General features: G+C 42.9%; 1 protein-coding gene across 1 annotated transcript in view; it reads right to left on the bottom strand.

Moving 5' to 3' along the window:
* Positions 1-18615, bottom strand: part of CDH13 (cadherin 13) — a 993622-nt gene that overhangs the window by 15059 nt on the left and 959948 nt on the right. The window contains exon 11 of the mRNA XM_032389728.1: positions 14949-15091. Within this exon, the coding sequence (XP_032245619.1) occupies positions 14949-15091 (143 nt within the window). The remainder of the gene's footprint in view (positions 1-14948; positions 15092-18615) is intronic.

Here is an 18615-nt window from a genome sequence, read left to right on the forward strand (position 1 = left end):
CAGGATAAGGGGTAAAGAGAAGCCATGTGATTTTGTAAGGAGAAGGGGACTGGTGACTTCTTTAGGAGAGGGGTCCACTGATGGGGGAATAAACCAGCTTGAAGGTAGTTGAGCAGTGAGTCATGAAGAAGTGAGAATAGACATTTTTTAGCAGGGCTGGTGGAACTTGAAATATATCAACACCCAATGACAGTTTCAGAGTAAACATTCCAATAAATATCTGCTAACGTCGAAACACCACCATCATTCATCAGCAGAAGGATGGCTATTTCTAATGGTGGCCCGTCATCAACTTTTGTTGGAGCAAGAACTCAAAAGAAATGCATAATTACTTTGAGGTTGGTTTTTCACTGTCAGCTTTAGTCATTTGGTTGAATTTCTTTACTGAAAAATTATTTTTCCTTTTTTTATTGAATAATTGAATATCTCTGAGGAATCCATTATATTTTTTCGCTCTGAATATATTATGAAGTGCCGTCATTTGGTAGAATGGATGAAAAGGCATTATGAGTATTTGAAATATGGCCGTAAGGATCGGTCTTTCGTGAACTTAATTATACTACTGTCTTTGTTTCCCCGTGTGCTATTCCCAGGCCAGGCTGGTGATGTCTTCTTCTGAAATCAAGGAAAATGAGCTTGTTTTTTTCACGGATAAGGTGAAGACCGGACTCTCAAACTCCTCAGGAAAATAGTCTCTCCCAGTTTACATCACAGGATGGAGAAAAAAATCACCATCCAAAATTCAGATGCAATTCAAAATATGACTCTTCACAAGCCCATTTGGCTCTAATGGTTCCAGCGGCCCAGGAAATATTGGAACTTCTGGGTTTCATGACACACAGAACCAAAGCATGATTGAAACTGGGCCCTCCCTCGTGGATTTTCTATTTCAATAGGGACAAAGCCTCAATTTGAGCAAAACTCCTAGGATATGGAGCTAGAATTTTGATTTCTCCTCCTTGCAGCTCCCTCAGAGGAGCCCATGGGCCACGTTCTCAGGGGAGCTGCTTACGGATCAGAGGATGTCCATCCTCCAAACGAGTGGAGGGATTTGCCTGTGGATGCACGGGCTTCTGTCTTCATAGGTTAGGAGAAGGAAGGGCCCTGGAGAGAGGAACCATGCCTGGCAGTGGGTTTTGAATGGAATGGGAGGTGGGTTCCCCTTGGGGAATTTGATGAAGGTCATGATCTTGCTTCCGGAGAAACACACCCACCTCCATACTGAAGGCAATGCAGACCCTGTAAGTAGGGCTGAGTGCTTGCTGTTCAGGCAGCTGGCCTGGGACACCTTTGTTCATAGGTATTTTCTTTTATTTGATCTTTTTTTTTTTCTTTCTTTTATTTGATCTTATTCAGAATCCTGACCAAACAGGATTTCCACTTTAGCCTGAAAACACTGAGATTTTTCTGATAGGATCCATCACTCAGATGTTTTAAACATATATATACTTTATATCTTGTTAGTCAGAGACACAACTGAAACATAGTGTAATCCTAATTAAAAAATATATAATTAGAAGTAGAAAAAGATTAGGAAGAAATATACCAAAGCCTAAATGGTGATTATCTCTCCAGGTAATTAACATTAAAATAATAAGTTTTTTTTGTAAATTTTCTTTACAATAACCATGACCATTATAATAATCAGAAACAGAAATATAAATTCAAAAGTTATACAGGGACTTAAAAATATTTCACCGATTCTCCTTTCTTTTCTCTCACTCTTTTATTTGTTTTTACAATGAATTTATATTTGGTAAATTTACAGGGGTGTGCTTATCACCACCACCTAATTTTAGAACCTTTCTTCCATCACCCCAAAGAAAGAAACCCCGGGCCCATTTGTACTAACTCTCCATACCTACTTCTACCTCTAGGCCACCACTGATATACTTCCTTTCTCTACAGATTTGTGTTTTCTGGACATTTCTATAAATGAAATCATAGAGTACGTGGCCTTTCGTGTCTGGCTTCTTTCACTTGGCATCATGTTTTTGAGGTTCATCCATGCTGTTGTGTGAATCACTTCCTTCCTTTTTATGGCTGAATGATACTGCATTCCAGGGCCAGACCATGTTTTGATGGACATATGGGTGGCTTCCACTTTTTGTCTGATAGGAATAATGCTGCTGTGAACATCTGCATGGAAGGGACCATGTCTTCACATGTTGCAAAGCTCCAAATGCATGTTCTCAAGAGAGTCGCCTCAGAGGAGTAGGGTGCCTGGTCTCACCACTGTTGGATGGGCTGGCTTCGTATGCACAGAGCATTAGGATCTGAGCAAGAACTTTCAGAGCTAGCTCTGCAAAATATAGGGAAGCAGGAGATTTTTCTAATCACTGGTCCCACACTGGTCTCCCTGAGCTGGGTCTAGAGGCATGCAGCATGGGTCCTACCTTGGGAATCATGAGTGCAAGTGGTTTTATATGGGGAATAGGAAAGTGAGTTGGCCTACATGAAGAATAAAATGCAGGAAAAGGGGTGGTGTGGGTGGGAAGCAGGAAGCTCATTCCTGAGCCCCATGGGCTCTGAGCATCAGGACTGTTCTCCAGCCTGGTATGTAACAGGCACTCAGTAGATTTTGAATTCATTTAGGTGGACTTGAAAAAGCTAATGAATTGCTCTTTCCAAACATACGGCATATATATTTCCATAGGTTTCCATCTCTATCTTGCTTCTACTCTGTGACCCTGTCTATACTCCAGTCCTCTCTTGTCCCACCTAGGGGAGGAAAAAAGGGTGTGTAGGATGGGGTCTGTGGAACTGGGGCTCAGGGCAGGGAGCCCACACCAGTGACAAGGAGAGAGAGACCTCAGCTGATGTCTCAAGGAAGCTTGAGGACTCCATTTTGGGAGGAAAATCAGGAGGATGTGTTTGTTGATTTAATGAGTTTAGATGTGGGCTCCTGAGAGAATGCGGGCACCCCGGCTAGTTTCTGAGGCTTGTTTGTAGGGGAAAGAGGTGTGAGTGCAGCACTCTACTCCACCCCAAAATCCCTCCACTAAGCAGCTGTGAGCAAATAAATGCCACATCTTTTACTTCATACGAACAGGCTTCTACACTTACTTGCACCTGTGTTTAAAAGTGAGCTTAAACCAGGGTTCTTCTAGAAAAGACGATCCTTTGTATTGTTGTGTTCAGCCCGTGTTCTATTTGTTTTGGCTTTTCACCATCAGTATTTACCAATCTGTTTTGGCCTGTGCCCCATAAGCCAGGAATCTCGTTGCTTTTAAATTCATAAGCATTTAGAAAATTGCTTTGTTAATGGAGAGCTTGCCAATGTTGTTGTACATTAAAAAAAAAAAAAAAAAAATTAATAGTAAACCAACCCAGAACCTGGCCAGAAAATAGATTTGCAAAATATCCTGCCAGGTTTCCATGGGTAATACTTAAGGTAGAACTGAGGCAATTATTTGCACAACTTAAACTTGAACGTTCTTTCACAGGAGACCTTAATCTGAAGTCTGAGCCGTGTTTAAAAAAATTCAACGTTTTCGCTTTTTTTTGGTGTGTTTCCACTTTACTAACTTAAGGGAAAAGGAACAAAAAAGAGGCGAAGCATTGATTTGGAGGCCACGGTTACACAGGCTGATCTCATTTCATTCAATCAGTAATCACGTACGTGGACTCTGCCCTGTGCCTGGCTGCACCTGTGTGGAAATCAGCGACCCCCGGGCAGGAACAGATACGTAAACAGATGCAGGACAGCGCCGTCAAGGGTGGGAAGACGTGAGAGCTTGTGGCATGGAATAACGTACTGCCTGGTGGTAGATGAGAATGTGCAGGAGATGGGGATACTTTTGGAGAGGGAGAAGTTGTTCTGGGAGGAGGAAATCGTATGGCTATTTTGTGGGAAGCCGTTCAAAGACTTTAAAGCAGGAGAGTGGCTTTGATGAAAGCGGAGGACGACGCTGCAGGCACGGAAGGGGAGGACTTGCACGAGGCGCGGGGGCGCAGGAAGAGCGGCTGGGGGCCAGTGTTGTGGGGACACGGGAGCAGGGGCTGGAGGGCTGGACTCAGGAGCCTGAGCCCACAGCAGAGCGGGGTTGGGATCCGTGATGTATGAGCCTCAGGGGGATGGCTTCTAGCTGCGGCTGTGCAGCTGGCCTTGCTCATCCCCAAACTGGGAAATGGGGACTATAGAGGAGAACTAGCTAAGAGACACTTGGGCACGATGAACTGAGCTGACAAAGATGGCCAGCATTTCAGTGCCCAAATCGGTTTCTTTTCCCAATGAATGTGTGAAAGCATTATGCTTAAGACAGTTGATTTGGCTGGTCAACATGGAAATGTCCTCCTGTCGGTAGAGTATTGCCTTAAATCTCCCCCATTCAGACGGAGGCATGATGCCCACGAGGAAGGCGGCATGTTCTGCCAATTTTCTTATGACCCTACTCCAAATAGAGGGCCCTGTGGCCCATCCCTTCCCTAGAAAAACGCTCAGACCTCCCCTAGGGCTGTCTTCGATGTTTTCTACTTGGCCTCGGACCAGTGAAGTGGTTTTGAAATGCTAAGTTTAGCAAATCCGTCCACAACTCAATTTGAGTCAGTTGACTTAACTCTTTGTTAGGTATTTCACGAGATGCCAGGAACTTCACATTCATGATTTCCAGTCCTTACAACAACCCGGCAGGGAGGGAAACTGAGGCGGAGAGAGCATAAGTCTCGCACTTATGGTGGTCCAAGGAGGTTGGGAAGCTGGCTCATGTCCAGATAGAGCAGAGCGCTGGGGCCCTTCTCTCTCCACAGACTACGCATGCTGTCAGCAAACTCTGGGTGCAATCTCTCTATTACAAGATCTCAGGAGATTTTTATTGGGCCATTTTGTCAGTGACAAAATTGAAGCTAGTATTTTCAATGTGATTGATATCTTACTGGTACTTGAAGTAACGAGGAATGATGGCTGGGTCTTCAATTTATTTTTCTTCCTCAATTACGATAACAGCTGAGATAAGGGGTGTTAAACTGGCTTAATTGGGTTGCCATCATAACTAATGGCTTGATTTTATCCAAACTAGCATATTTTAAGTGGAATTAATCTAAATGATCTTACTGCATCCCCCACGCAATCTAGAACTTGGTGGATCCACAAAAAGACAAAGACCACAGATCTAGGCATCTGTTTGAAGATCAGGTCCCCGCCCCACCCCCCCATCGCTAGTTGGGGGCTCTTGGTTTTTGGTAGGCATTTGACGGTGGGGCTGAACAACATTTTTTTTTTCTCTTTTAATCAATCTAAATGTACTTTGCACAGTATTTCAATTTTGAGTCAAATGGCATTATCCGAACATCTATCACACAGGGGACTGAGGGAAAAGGCAGGTTGGGACATGATGTATCTTAGCCTATGAAAAATCATTACAGTGGATTCCATTTTAATCTTACAGCTGTTCTGCCTGGTTCTATATCTGTGTCTTCTTGGGAACCCACCTCACATTTTTCACTGGCAGACTCAAATATACTTTATACAAGTTGCTAAGTCATGAGAACATGCTGCCGAGTTTAGTGATAATTTGTCTTGTTTTTATGTTATCCTTCCCCCTAGTCTTCAAAATGAAAATAGATAGGGAACGGGCCACTTTGATAATCATAGCAAGACTTAATATGGATGCTGAAGATAGCATGGGCTTCCTGGCTCCAACTATCTCATATGCACTGAGCTCCAGGAAGAACTAGAATGGGTTTTTCCCCCCCCTTTTCCTTTAAACTCTCTGCACAGCATGGGTGCTGGGAAAGAGGGCACTTGGACTCAACTGAAGCAAAATATTTGTCTTTTGTGTTTGGAGTCACAACTTAGATCTTCTCTGAGGATCTAAGAGTCAGCAGTAACACTCATGGAACGATGAGGCATGCACAATTTCAGAACAGAAGGAGGGGGAGAAAGATGAGGTTATAGGTAAGAAGAAGGCAGGAGGGCCAGCCTAACAGAATTCTGAGCAAAAGACGGCAAGCTGGGAATCAGCAGCCGGTTCTGCCTTTCCTGCCCATGACCATCCCCTGTGGGATTCCAGAACTCTTAGGAGAAATTGCTTGTGACAGTTTTCAGCCCACACAAGACAGTGAGACTAACATTTGACCTTTCTGGTGATTACCTGAGCAGGAGCGAAAATCACACAGGGATTGGCCCAGTGCTAATTGCTGCGGTTTGCCCTACAATCAGCTCATCCCCAAAGGGGTTCCATCTTACTGCATTCCCGAATGTTCTCTCCATCTCGGTATTTTCCTTAACAGTTATTATCCCCCCCTCTTTTTAAAGACAGTCTAACAATTCTGTGTTCGTTGAAGTCTTTAACAGAAGAGTTCCTGTGCTCTGAAGTCACTGTCTTAACCTTTTCAGAAAATCTGGACCACATAAGGTAAATGATGATATTCATCTCCAAAGATAAAATGCTTGCCAACACGAAAGGTCATACCTTATTAGTCTATAGGATTAAATGCTTTATTCTTCCAATCATTTACAGCCAGTTCTGCTTTTAGCAAAACAGAAGCATTTCAGTTATAACGGAACCGCATTGTTAGGTGATTTGTAACTCATTAAAACTGTTAACAGTTTATGAAAAGTGCCTTGTTCATCCTTGACTGTCCTGTGGGTTACAAGCTAGCCTCTATTCGTAGGGAGGGACTAACGTGCCTTTCCTCCCCAAATTGTCTAAACCTGGGCCTTGTCGATACTATTGTGATGCATGACTCCAGGATCTATATAGACTGGCTTTGGGGCCCCAAGCAAATAGGTCCAAAGAATTTTTTTGTTTCTGTTAAGCACAGAAAGGTTTCGAGCCCTGCTCCTGACTGTCTTTTTATATTCCTCCACCCTGATCTCACAGTCTCTAGTCTCAAAGAGGCACCTAAAAGAAAATTCTCTATTGGTGGCTGCCTTGTCATTGTCCTCAACTGGAAAAGCAGAGCTGTGTGTAGAAAATAAGATGGTAGTACTTCTGCCTTTTGCAAAGGATCGTGGGGACCCGAGAATGCGAGCTTTGCTTTGTTCCCTCTGCAGACAACCTACCTCTCACCTTTCCTGGAGTATCAACCCATCAGCAGCTGGGACTGTCCTTCCATAGAGTGGTAGGAAGCCGAGAGTCTATCTCTAGGGTACACAGGTACTTGGAGAATACGTGAATGGTTACAGCCCTCCTGGGGAAGGTATAGTGGACCAGGTACACGCTGTCTGTGCAGTTGTGTGTTTTTTTGTTTAGTTTTTATTGAAATATAGAAACACTTATGTTTCTATAAATACACAGCTTGAAGAGTTTTCACAATCTGAACCCACCCGTGTAGTCCAATATTAGAGGATCAGGAAACACATCCACCGGGTAATCTAGTGGTAATGATTAGTTTTGCTTGTGTTTGAGCTTTATATAGATGGAACCATTCAGGATGTGGTCTTCAGACCCAGCCTTTTTTGGTTCAATATTATGTTTGTGAGATTCATCCATGTTGCTCTGAAGAGTTGCAGATCACTCATTCCCTATGTCATAGAGACTCAGTTGGGTGAACGTTCCACAATTGACTTATTCTACTCTTATCGGGCATTTGAATAGTTTCCAGTTTGGGGGCTATTATGAATAATGCTGTTATTCACATTCTGGCACATGCATTTTGGTGCACACACAGCCACAATTTTGTTGGATAAATAGGTAGGTGTGTAATTCCTGGATTATAGGTTGAACAAAGGTTCAGCCTTAGTTGATACTTTCAGTTTCCAAAGTGGCTGTACCAAGTTACCCTTCTACCAGCCTGATAGACTTCCAATTATTTTATATCCTTGCCAACTCTTGGTATGTTTCATCTTACCAGTTCAACTATTTTGCAGGTAAGCCACAGTGCTGCTGCATTTCATTGTATTTTCTTAATTTGTATTTTAATTTATATCTATGTAAATTAATTTCTATTTCTTTGATTAATGGAGTTGTGCATCTCTTCTATGTTTATTGCCATTTGTTGTGAAGTACCTGTTCAAATTCCTTCCCCATTTTGCTTTGGGTTGTGTCTTTTGCTTAAAGACTGTAGGATTTCTTTGTATTGTAAATATCTTCTACTTTGTGGGTTACCTTTTTACTTTCTTAATATCATTTGATGAACTGAAGTTCTTTTTTTTTTTTTTAAAGATTTTATTTATTTATTTGACAGACAGAGAAAGACAGCAAGAGAGGGAACTCAAGCAGGGGGAATGGGAGAGGGAGAAGTAGACTTCCTGCTGAGCAGGAAGATGCGGCGCTCAATCTCAGGACCCTAGGATCATGACTTGAGCCAAAGGCAGACGCTTAACGACTGAGCCACCCAGGTGCCCCATGATGAACTGAAGTCCTTAATTTTAACATAATCTACCATTTTTTCTGCTTTTTGTGGTGAATACTTTTGTGTCTTGCTTGAAAAATCTTTGCCTCTGTCAAGGACACCAATATGTTCTCATGTTTTTCTCTACAAGATGTATTATTCTACCTTCCATATTTTGGCCTGTAATATATTTAGAATTGATTATTGTATATTGTATATAGATAGATATACATATTGTATATGGTCTAAGAGAAGGGGCAGGATACATTTTTTTCATATGTGTATTAAATTAACCCAGCATTTTTATTGCAGAGACCATGCTTTCTTGTCTGCAACCACCATGTTCTGGTCACAAACAGGGACTGTGTGTGTGTGTGTGTGTGTGTGTGTGTGTGTGTGTGTGTGTATCTGCTTCTAAACTATTCTACTTCAGGGCGCCTGGGTGGCTCAGTCATTAAGCGTCTGCCTTTGGCTCGGGTCATGATCCCAGGGTCCTGGGATTGAGCCCCGCATTGGGCTCCCTGCTCCGCAGGAGGCCTGCTTCTCCTTCTCCCACTCTCCCTGCTTGTGTTCCCTCTCTCGCTGTGTCTCTCTCTGTCAAATAAATAAATAAAATCTTAAAAAAAAAACAAAAAACCATTCTACTTCATTGGTCAGTTTTTTTCTGTCTTTGTGCAAACACCACATAATTTTAATTAGTATTTTTTTTTCTAATAGGTCAGAATATATAATAGCGTAAGTCCTCCAACTTGTTCTTCAAGATTGCCTTGGCTGTTTTTAGCCCCTTATATTTCCATATGAATTTTACAATCCACATTTTCTCTTTCACCTCAAAACAAAGACCTGGGATTCTGCTTGGTATCACATTAAATCCTTTAGGTCAGTTTGGAGAGAATTTACATTTCAATAGCATTGAGACTTCCAATCCATGAACGTGGTATATCTCTCTATTTAATAGGATTAAAACTTCTCTTAGAGGTGATTTGTGGTTTTCAATAGAGAGTCTTTTTGCTGTGTCCTCAGATGGCAGGAGGGGTAGAGGCGCTCTCTAGGATCTCTTTTATAAGAGTATTCATCCCACTCATGAAGGCTTCTATCTGATTGACCTAAGCACCTCCCAAAGGCTCTACCTCCAAATGCCATCACACTAGGGATTAGGTTTTGACATACGAATTTTGCGGGGACACAAACATTCAGTCTATAGCACCAGCCATCCCATCCTCCCACACTTTGTACCTTTAAAATCTGGCAAATGTCTTAAGGAGACAATGGCTGTATGTTTAAGGTATGTTTGCTTCCTCTGTTAGGTCCTTGTTTCTGTGAGACCCCCAGGAGATTTCACTCTGTCCTTTAAAGGGTATTTGTCCATGGGGGAAAAGCAACCATGTGTTTAAGGGCCCTCAGGTTTTCACTTTGTCACACCAGCTCCACATGACTATTAAAAGCATTGCTGGTTTATTTCCCTTCATCTTGGGCCCTCTTCCCTGGGTCAAGCTTGACCCTCACCCAGAATCAGAAAAGGTCCCCAGAGAGAAGAAATGGCTGGCTGTCTTGTACTTTTTTTTAGAATGCTTCTTCCCTCTTTGATATTTTCATTGATCAAGGCTTCCTGGCTTCTGTGGCTCTCTGATGCCTTTAAAATTAAAGGCTTTTGTAATCTATCCTGATTTTCCTAGTTTTTGCAGTGGGGACAGTAATCTACTACATCCTGCCTGGAAGATCCTACAGACATATCTTTTACCAACATGTTTGGATATAAATTCCTAAGTGACTCCTTGTTTGGAGAAAATCATTTTATTTTGCTTTAGCTTTCCTAGTGTTACATGACAAAAAAAAAAAAAAAAAAAAAATCCTTATTCTTTCATTCCATCAAATACATTGAATTTCTATAAATTAAATAAAATCAAATGCTTCCTTTGTCTAAAATTGAGACATCAGTTATACTATTAACTTTGATCTAATACGTAAGTGTTGGTTTTTCCTGGCTCAACATAATACCTAGAGATAAGTTTTCAGTGAGACAAAAAGGAGTCTTTAAACAAAAAGTTCCTTTGATTTATGAGGTCTTTTTAAATTTATGCTCTTTTTACTCTTAAGTCTTTTGGGCCTTGTTCAAGATTATCATCTCTAATGATGGTTGTGTATATTAATGCCAACCTGTTTTCTATTTATCATTACATCTTCAGGGACATTTCGTCCTTTTGGAAACATCTGTGACACGAGATTTTGATTTTACTTGTTTGATATTAGTATTAAAAGAGTTAGACAAGAAGTAGATTTCACACTGTATTTTTCTTAGGACCATTCGTGGCTCCATTCTTTCCTTTCTATAACCCCCACTGGGGTGAGATTAACATTTATTGAACATTTAATATGACTTTTGATGGTGAGTGTAGAGGGCACAGCACTTCTATTTCTCATTTCTCACAACAATATTCTAAGTAGGAATTATCTTCCTCATCTTATGGAAGTGGAAACTGAGCCTCAGAGTCTATAAGCAGCTTGCCTAGTCATACCTGGAGAGAAGGCTCTTGTTTCTGGCAAAAATTAAAGTTTACTTCACTTCTAGTTGTTTTTTTTTTTTGATGAATAATTGCACAAAATATTTCATAAGGCAATGACAACTCTATTTGCTGTATCTCCACCTTTCTTCATGCTGTTCTTAGCTGAGAATTTTCTCTACAAGTACACAGACTTTTAGGTAGCACAGAACTCTGAAATCATTCCTTTAGCAGATCTATAATCGACTCTTTTTAATTCAAACAGCATTTTAAACATTCTTGGCTTATTGTCACCCACTGTTTATGCCCTTAGCACTCCGTCTAGACCCGTTCCTTCTACAAAACTTACCTGTTCTGATGGCTCCCGTCTCTTTTGCGTAGGTGACTCTTTAAGAAAAACCTCCTTACCTCTATTCCAGTCCCATGGGACATCATCTCAACATCCACCCCATAAAGACAACATGGGAACAATCCTTTGAAACCCGTTCCACTTCTGTCAATGGAATAATCATTCCTGGTTTCCGGCCTAGAAATCTGAATATCACCTTTCTCTACTTTATGTTGAGCACTTATTTTTTTCAAAGTCTTGTTTCTTCCTTCCAGATGTTTTCTAGACTCATCATTTCTGGTCCATTTCTCTTGTCACCTGGCACACCCTAACCCCTGCAACTAAGATACGGGCTATGGCTTTCAACGTATTTCCTGATTCTAGACTCGCTTCAACTAAACTCACTTCACTGCTTCATGCTTCTCTTATCCTGATTTCTGCCACAGCTTTAGAATGCCTCCCTGCCCCCCACATCATCATTGTGCATTTTCTACACTGCCTTGGGGGTTATCTTTCTAAAGGACAAAGGTTATTTTGGAGGCAAGTAAGCAACATAGTCAAATCAAACACCTTGGCATAGCATATGGAACATTTCATGATCTAGTTCAGGATCTATTCCACAGATCTGTTGAGCACCTGCTCTAAATCAGGCACTGTGATAGCAGCCAGGCATTCAACACAAGACCTAGTATCAACCTTAGTGCAGTGGGTGCTTGGCCATCTCTCTGCTCCTAGCTTTGTACATATGGAGCCTACATGCAAGCTTTCTCAGTGTCCCACATATCCATATTCTTTCAGGCTTCTATTAGAATGCCTTACCTTTTCCAATCAACAAAACTAAAAGGCAACCTACTGACTGAGAGAAGATATTGGCAAATGACATATCCAATAAAGGGTTAGTATCCAAAATATATAAAGAACTGATACAACTCAACAAATAATCTAATTAAACAAAAATAATCTAATTAAAAATGGGTAGAAGACATGAACAGACGTTCTTTTCCACAGAAGACATACAGATGGCCAAAAGACACATGAGAAGATGTTCAACATCACAAATCATCAGGGAAATACAAATCAAAATCACAATGAGATGTCACCTCACACCTGTCAGAATGGCTAAAATCAAAAACACAAGCAACAACAGGTGTTGGTGAGGATGTGGAGAGAAAGGAACCCTCATGCACTGTTGGTGGGAATGCAAACTGGTGGAGCCACTCCAGGAAACAGTATGGAGGTTCCTCTAAAATTTAAAAATAGAACTACCCTATGATCCAGTAATCGCACTACTGGGTATTACCCCCAAAATACAAAAACACTAACTCAAAGGGCTACATGCACCCCTATGTTTATGACAGCATTATTTACAATGGCCAAGATATGGAAGCAATCCAAGTGTCCATCGACTGATGAATGGGTAAAGAAGATGTGATATAGTCAGACAATAGACTACTACTCAGCCATCAGAAAGAATGAAATCTTACCATTTGCAATGACATGGATGGAGCTAGAGAGTATAACGCTAAGTGAAATACGTCAGTCAGAGAAAGACAAATACCATATGATCTCACTCATATGTGGAATTTAAGAAACAAAACAAATGAGCAAAGGGGAAAAAAAGAGAGAGACAAACAGACTCTTAACTATAGAGAACAAACTGATGGTTACCAGAGGGGAGGTGGGGGATGGGTGAAAGAGGTGATGGGATGAAGGAGCACACTTGTTGTGATGAGCACCGGGTATTGTAGGGAAGTGTTGAATCATTATACTGTACACATGGAACTACTATTACTCCGTATGTTAACTATACTGGCATTAAAATTTTTAAAAAATGGGAATGGAATTACAAAAATGCATTACCTTTTCTCAACTTATCTTTATCCCCTTAACGAAGAAGCTCCCTATGACCACCCCCAAGGCTGGACAAGGGGCTCCTCTGGGCTTAAGTCCATCAGAATAGTTATGACATTGCATTGGGGGTCTTGTGCTTACCAGCTTAACTCCCCAAATCACTCATTAGCGCACGGAGCACAAGGACCATGCATTATTCAACTCTGAGTCTCCTGGGTCAAGCACAGTGTGTGTGGATGAGTGTCTGTGGGCTATTTCATCCTGCAGTTTTCTCCTCAAGAACTTAGGCAATCTTTTGGCTGCCAGCTCCATTAAAAGACTTGTCTGGTTGTTGAGATGCTTTGAAGATATGACTTTTCCACATACATCCGAATAGATTTCCACTTGTTCACTCATAGTGGATGCAGCTCTTCTCTTTCCCTCTCTTACCACCCATACCACACTCCCTTCTAGTTTTGATTCCTCTGCTCTGTGTTCTCAGGCACCTCTACCCCCTCTCCTGCCACTTATCCAGATCCTACCTGTCCTTCGAGGCCAAACTCAAAGGTTGACTTCATTGTGAAGCCTTCTCTGCCTACTGCATGCCACCCTGATTGTGCACTTCTCAGACACATGATCTCATAGGTGGTGTGCATGTGAGTGCCCAGCATATGGAGACGGGGTCTGAGAGTCTAAGTTTACCCATTATTGTGTATAATGAAGGCACATGCCAAAGGCCCTGTGAATATTCACTTTGATATATGAGACTCAAAACCGAATCTTCAGCTTTTTGGAATAATAGAGAGAGCAAAATTTCTTGTGTGCTTGACACAATGGACATCTCTGTTTAACACACCCCGAAACCAACTCTGACCCCCCATCTCAGCCAATGGCAGATCCTGTTAGCTTTGTGTCTGAATCTGACTTCTTCTCATCCCCTCCCCTATTATCAGCCCAAGCCACCCTCATGCCTAGATTGTCACCCGTCTCCTAAGAGGTCTCCATACTTGTGCCCTTGTCCCCCACGTCTGATCTCAACAGGGCAGCATGATTGATCATGTCACACTGCACCCTATCAGCCCTCGGCCACAGCGTCCCATTTCACCCACAGTAAAAGCGGAGGGTGGTGTGGGGCCCACGTGACACCACACCATCTGCATCCCAACCCCCTGCCTGTCCCACCCGCTCTCTCTGGTCCAGCCTTCGTGGCCTCCTTGCCCTTCCCTTGGATAACTTCAGGGCTCCCATAGCCACTGCCTTTGTGTTTTTATTCAAATGTTGCTGCCACAGCGAGGCTCCCCAGGGCTGCCTCCTTAGAACGGCAGCACCCTGCTGTCCGCTATCTTTTTTCCATTTCCTGGTTTCATACATACATACTATGTTTCCCTTTTTCCCAAAAAGCGTATTATGTGTTTTACTCAATTTGCTTCCTTTCTCCATGAGTGGATCAGCTGCACGAGGATAGTCATTCTTGTTTGTTCACTGCTGTATCCCTGGCATCTAGAACAGACTCTGGCACGTGGATGCTGCATCAGTAGCTTTTGAATGAACGGCCATTGTTCTGTGATTATGAAGCTCCTAGCTGAGTGCACCTGATGTCTTTCCATGATCGTCTGTGCTAACAGGGTAAAAGCTGTGGGACAATTCAGCCACCAAGTTTGGTGATGTCCTCTGGGACTTTCTTCCAACTTGCCCTAAGTGAAAGAACCGTCCCACAGACGAGAGCATGACGCCAAGATGAACGGCATCAGTGTGCCTTCCTAGCTGTGGCACCTGCCTAAGACGAAGCAGTGAGCTCACCACTCTGACCTCTAACTGGACAAAGACCAGAGAATTCCAGGATTTGGGGGTATTACTGACCTACTGTATGTTTAAATGTTCGCCTTCCCTGCCTCCACTCATTTATATTCTTCCCGAGAACACCTCCGGGTGTTACCAGAAGAAATGTAAAATGTAAAAATGCATTTATAACTGAAAAGTATACACTTGGTGACATTTTAAAAATTACTCACCACTGTCGATTGCTAGGAAGAGGGCGGTATACACGCTGTTGTGGACAAATGGCGACTCGCGGTCCAGCACTGCTGTGGTGTCAACGGTCCCATTTATGGGGTTAATATTCAGCCAGCCTGCTGGGTCCTTGTAAACAGAGTATCTGAAAAAAATTTCCCAAACAACATTCAGACTACACTCAGAATAGATTCAAGAAATATTCACTGAGTAGTGGGCAAAAGCTCCCATGCTAGGTACCAGATAATTCTTTTTTTTTTTTTTAAGATTTTATTTATTTATTTGAGAGAGACAGAATGAGAAAGTGAGTAAGCAAAGAAGGAGAGGGAGAAGCAGACTCCCTGCTGAGCAGGGAGCCCAACACAGGGCTCGATCCCAGGACCCTGAGATCATGACCTGAGCCGAAAGCAGACACTTAACCGACTGAGCCACCCAGGTGCCCTGGTGCCAGATAATTCTTAAAACAAATCCAAAACATCATTACAGTTACTGTTTTGTGTCCCATGTGCAGACCTGTAGGAGAAGCACTATGAAAGTACGGGCAGGGCGCATGGATGCTTGGAGGAAACGGCCATTACCTCTGATAGAGGGTCACCCTGGGGACCTCACAGAAGATGCAGTGTCTGAACCAAGACCACAGGAAAGGGTGGGATGTTGTCAGAGAAGGAGAGGACAGACAAGTCAGGAAGAGGGAACAATACAAATTAACACATGGACCAGAGAGATTCACTAGAATGTAAGCTCCACAAAAGCAAGGATATCTGGGTTTTGGAAAAAAGATGGTGGAGGAGTAGGGGACCCTATTTCAACTGGTCCCTGGAATTGAGCTGGATATCTACTGGACCACTCTGAGCACCCACGAAACCAGCCTGAGATGTAAAAAGATCTGGATCCCTACAAACAGAATATCGCAGGCGGTTGGTTTCGAGGTACAAAGTGGGGAGCGCTGATTCCGCGGGCAGATATCGGAGGGTAAACGGCAGCGGGAGGGTGCCTGGCCGTGGGGATCCTACACCGCCGGTGAGTGACAGCCTCGTGCGCTGGGACCGGGCGGTAGCGGCGGGGAAAGGACTTTAGGGCAGCCCCCGGGGCGGAAACCTGGAGCAGCGGAATCGCGCACACGTGAACTGGGAGCAGCTGGCGGTTTTAGAAGCACAAAGGGCAGAGACGTGCCCCGACCTGGAGGCAGGACTGGGGGCGCTGCGGAGGGGCGCACAACCCAGGATGCTGCAGTTTATAGCAGCACGGACAGAAACGGAGACGGTGTGGCCTGGAGAGCTCACTGAAGAACAGACTGCGGTCTCTCTGCTCTGAGGCAGAGGGTTGGAAACGGTCTCTTCTGCTCTGACTCGTGGAAGAGACGCGGAAAGCCGCCAGGGAAAGGCGCCAGAGAACAAAAGCCCCAAAGACTGATTCCCACTGAGCCCATCCCCCGCCACAGGGGCGCAGGGCAACTCCGCCCAAACAGGGTTGCCTGAGTAACAGCGCAGCAGGCCCCTCCCGCAGAAGACAGGCTGGGAAAACAAGAGGCCAGCAACCCTAAGGTCCCAAGAAAACAGGTGCATCTTGCTTGGGTTCTGGTCAATAATTTGGACTCTATACATTCCCTCAAACACCCATCAACAGAATGACTAGGAGGATGAGCCCCCAAAATAGAAAAGACTCAGAGATTATGACTTATGCTGCAGATTTACAAATGGATGCAGATATAACCAAGATGTCGGAGATGGAATTCAGGCTAGCAATTGTGAAGACAATGGCTAGAATGGAGAAATCAATTAATGGCAACATAGAGTCTCTAAGGGCAGAAATGAAAGCTGAATTGGCAGAACTTAAAAATGCTATCAATGAGATCCAATCCAATCTAGATAATCTAACAGCTAGGGTAACTGAGGCAGAAGAACGAATAAGCGACCTGGAAGACAATATAATAGATAAAAAGGGAAAAGAGGAGGCCAGGGAAAAACAACTTAGAATCCATGAAAATAGAATCAGAGAAATAAGTGATACCATGAAGCGTTCCAATGTCAGAATAATTGGAATCCCGGAGGGAGTGGAGAGAGAGAGGACTAGAAGATGTATTTGAGCAAATCGTAGCTGAGAACTTCCCTAATCTGGGGAATGAAACAAACATTCAGGTCCTAGGGGCAGAAAGGACCCCTCCCAAGATCAAGGAAAACAGGCCAACACCCCAGCATGTAATAGTAAAACTTGCAAATCTTAGAACCAAGGAAACCATCTTAAGGGCAGTTAGGGGGAAGAGATTCCTTACGTACAGAGGGAGGAACATCAGAATAACGTCAGACCTATCCACAGAGACCTGGCAAGCCAGAAAGGCCTGGCAAGACATATTCAGGGTACTAAACGAGAAGAACATGCAGCCAAGAATACTTTATCCGGCAAGGCTTTCATTTAGAATGGATGGAGAGATGCAGAGCTTCCATGACCAGCAGAAACTGAAAGAATATGTGACCACTAAGCCGGCCCTGCAAGAAATATTAAGGGGGGTTCTATAAAAGGAGAAAGACCCCCAAGAGTGATATACAACAGAAATTTACAGGGACAATCTATAAAAACAACGTCTTCACAGGCAACATGACGACAATTAATTCATATCTTTCAATAATCACTCTCAACGTGAATGGCCTAAATGCTCCCATAAAACGGCACAGGGTTGCAGATTGGATAAAAAGACAGGACCCATCCATATGCTGCCTACAAGAGACTCATTTTGAACCTAAAGATACATCCAGACTGAAAGTGAAGGGATGGAGATCTATCTTCCATGCCAGCAGACGTCAAAAGAAAGCTGGGGTAGCAATTCTTATATCAGACAAATTAGATTTTAAACTAAAGTCTGTAATTAGAGACATAGAAGGACACTATATCATTCTTAAAGGGTCTATCCTACAAGAAGATCTAACAATTGTAAATATCTACGCCCCCAACATGGGAGTAGCCATCTACATAAGCCAACTGTTAACCAAAATAGTCATATTGATAACAATATGTTAATTGTAGGAGACCTCAACACTCCACTCTCAGCAATGGACAGATCATCTAAGCAGAAAATCAACAAGGAAACAAGAGCTTTGAATGATACATTGGACCAGATGGACCTCATAGATATTTACAGAACATTCCACCCTAAAACAACAGAATACTCATTCTTCTCGAGCGCACATGGAACTTTCTCCAGAATAGACCATATACTGGGTCACAAATCAGGTCTCAACCGATACCAAAAGATTGAGATTATTCCCTGCATATTCTCAGACAACAATGCTTTAAAACTGGAACTCAATCACAAGAAAAAATTTGGCAGAAATTCAAACACCTGGAAGCTAAAGACCACTCTGCTCAAGAATGTTTGGGTCAACCAGGAAATCAAAGAAGAACTTAAACAATTCATGGAAATCAATGAGAACGAAAACACATCGGTCCAAAACCTATGGGATACTGCAAAGGCGGTCCTCAGGGGGAATACATAGCCATCCAAGCCTCACTCAAAAAAATAGAAAAATCCCGAATTCACCAACTAACTCTACACCTTAAAGAACTAGAGAAAAAGCAACAAACGATGCCTAAGCCATGCATTAGAAGAGAAATAATTAAAGTTAAAGCAGAGATCAATGAATTAGAAACCAGAAACACAGTAGATCAGATCAA

Source organism: Phoca vitulina, unplaced genomic scaffold, assembly GCF_004348235.1.
Source record: "Phoca vitulina isolate PV1807 unplaced genomic scaffold, GSC_HSeal_1.0 scaffold56, whole genome shotgun sequence".
NCBI classification, from domain to species: Eukaryota; Metazoa; Chordata; class Mammalia; order Carnivora; family Phocidae; genus Phoca; species Phoca vitulina.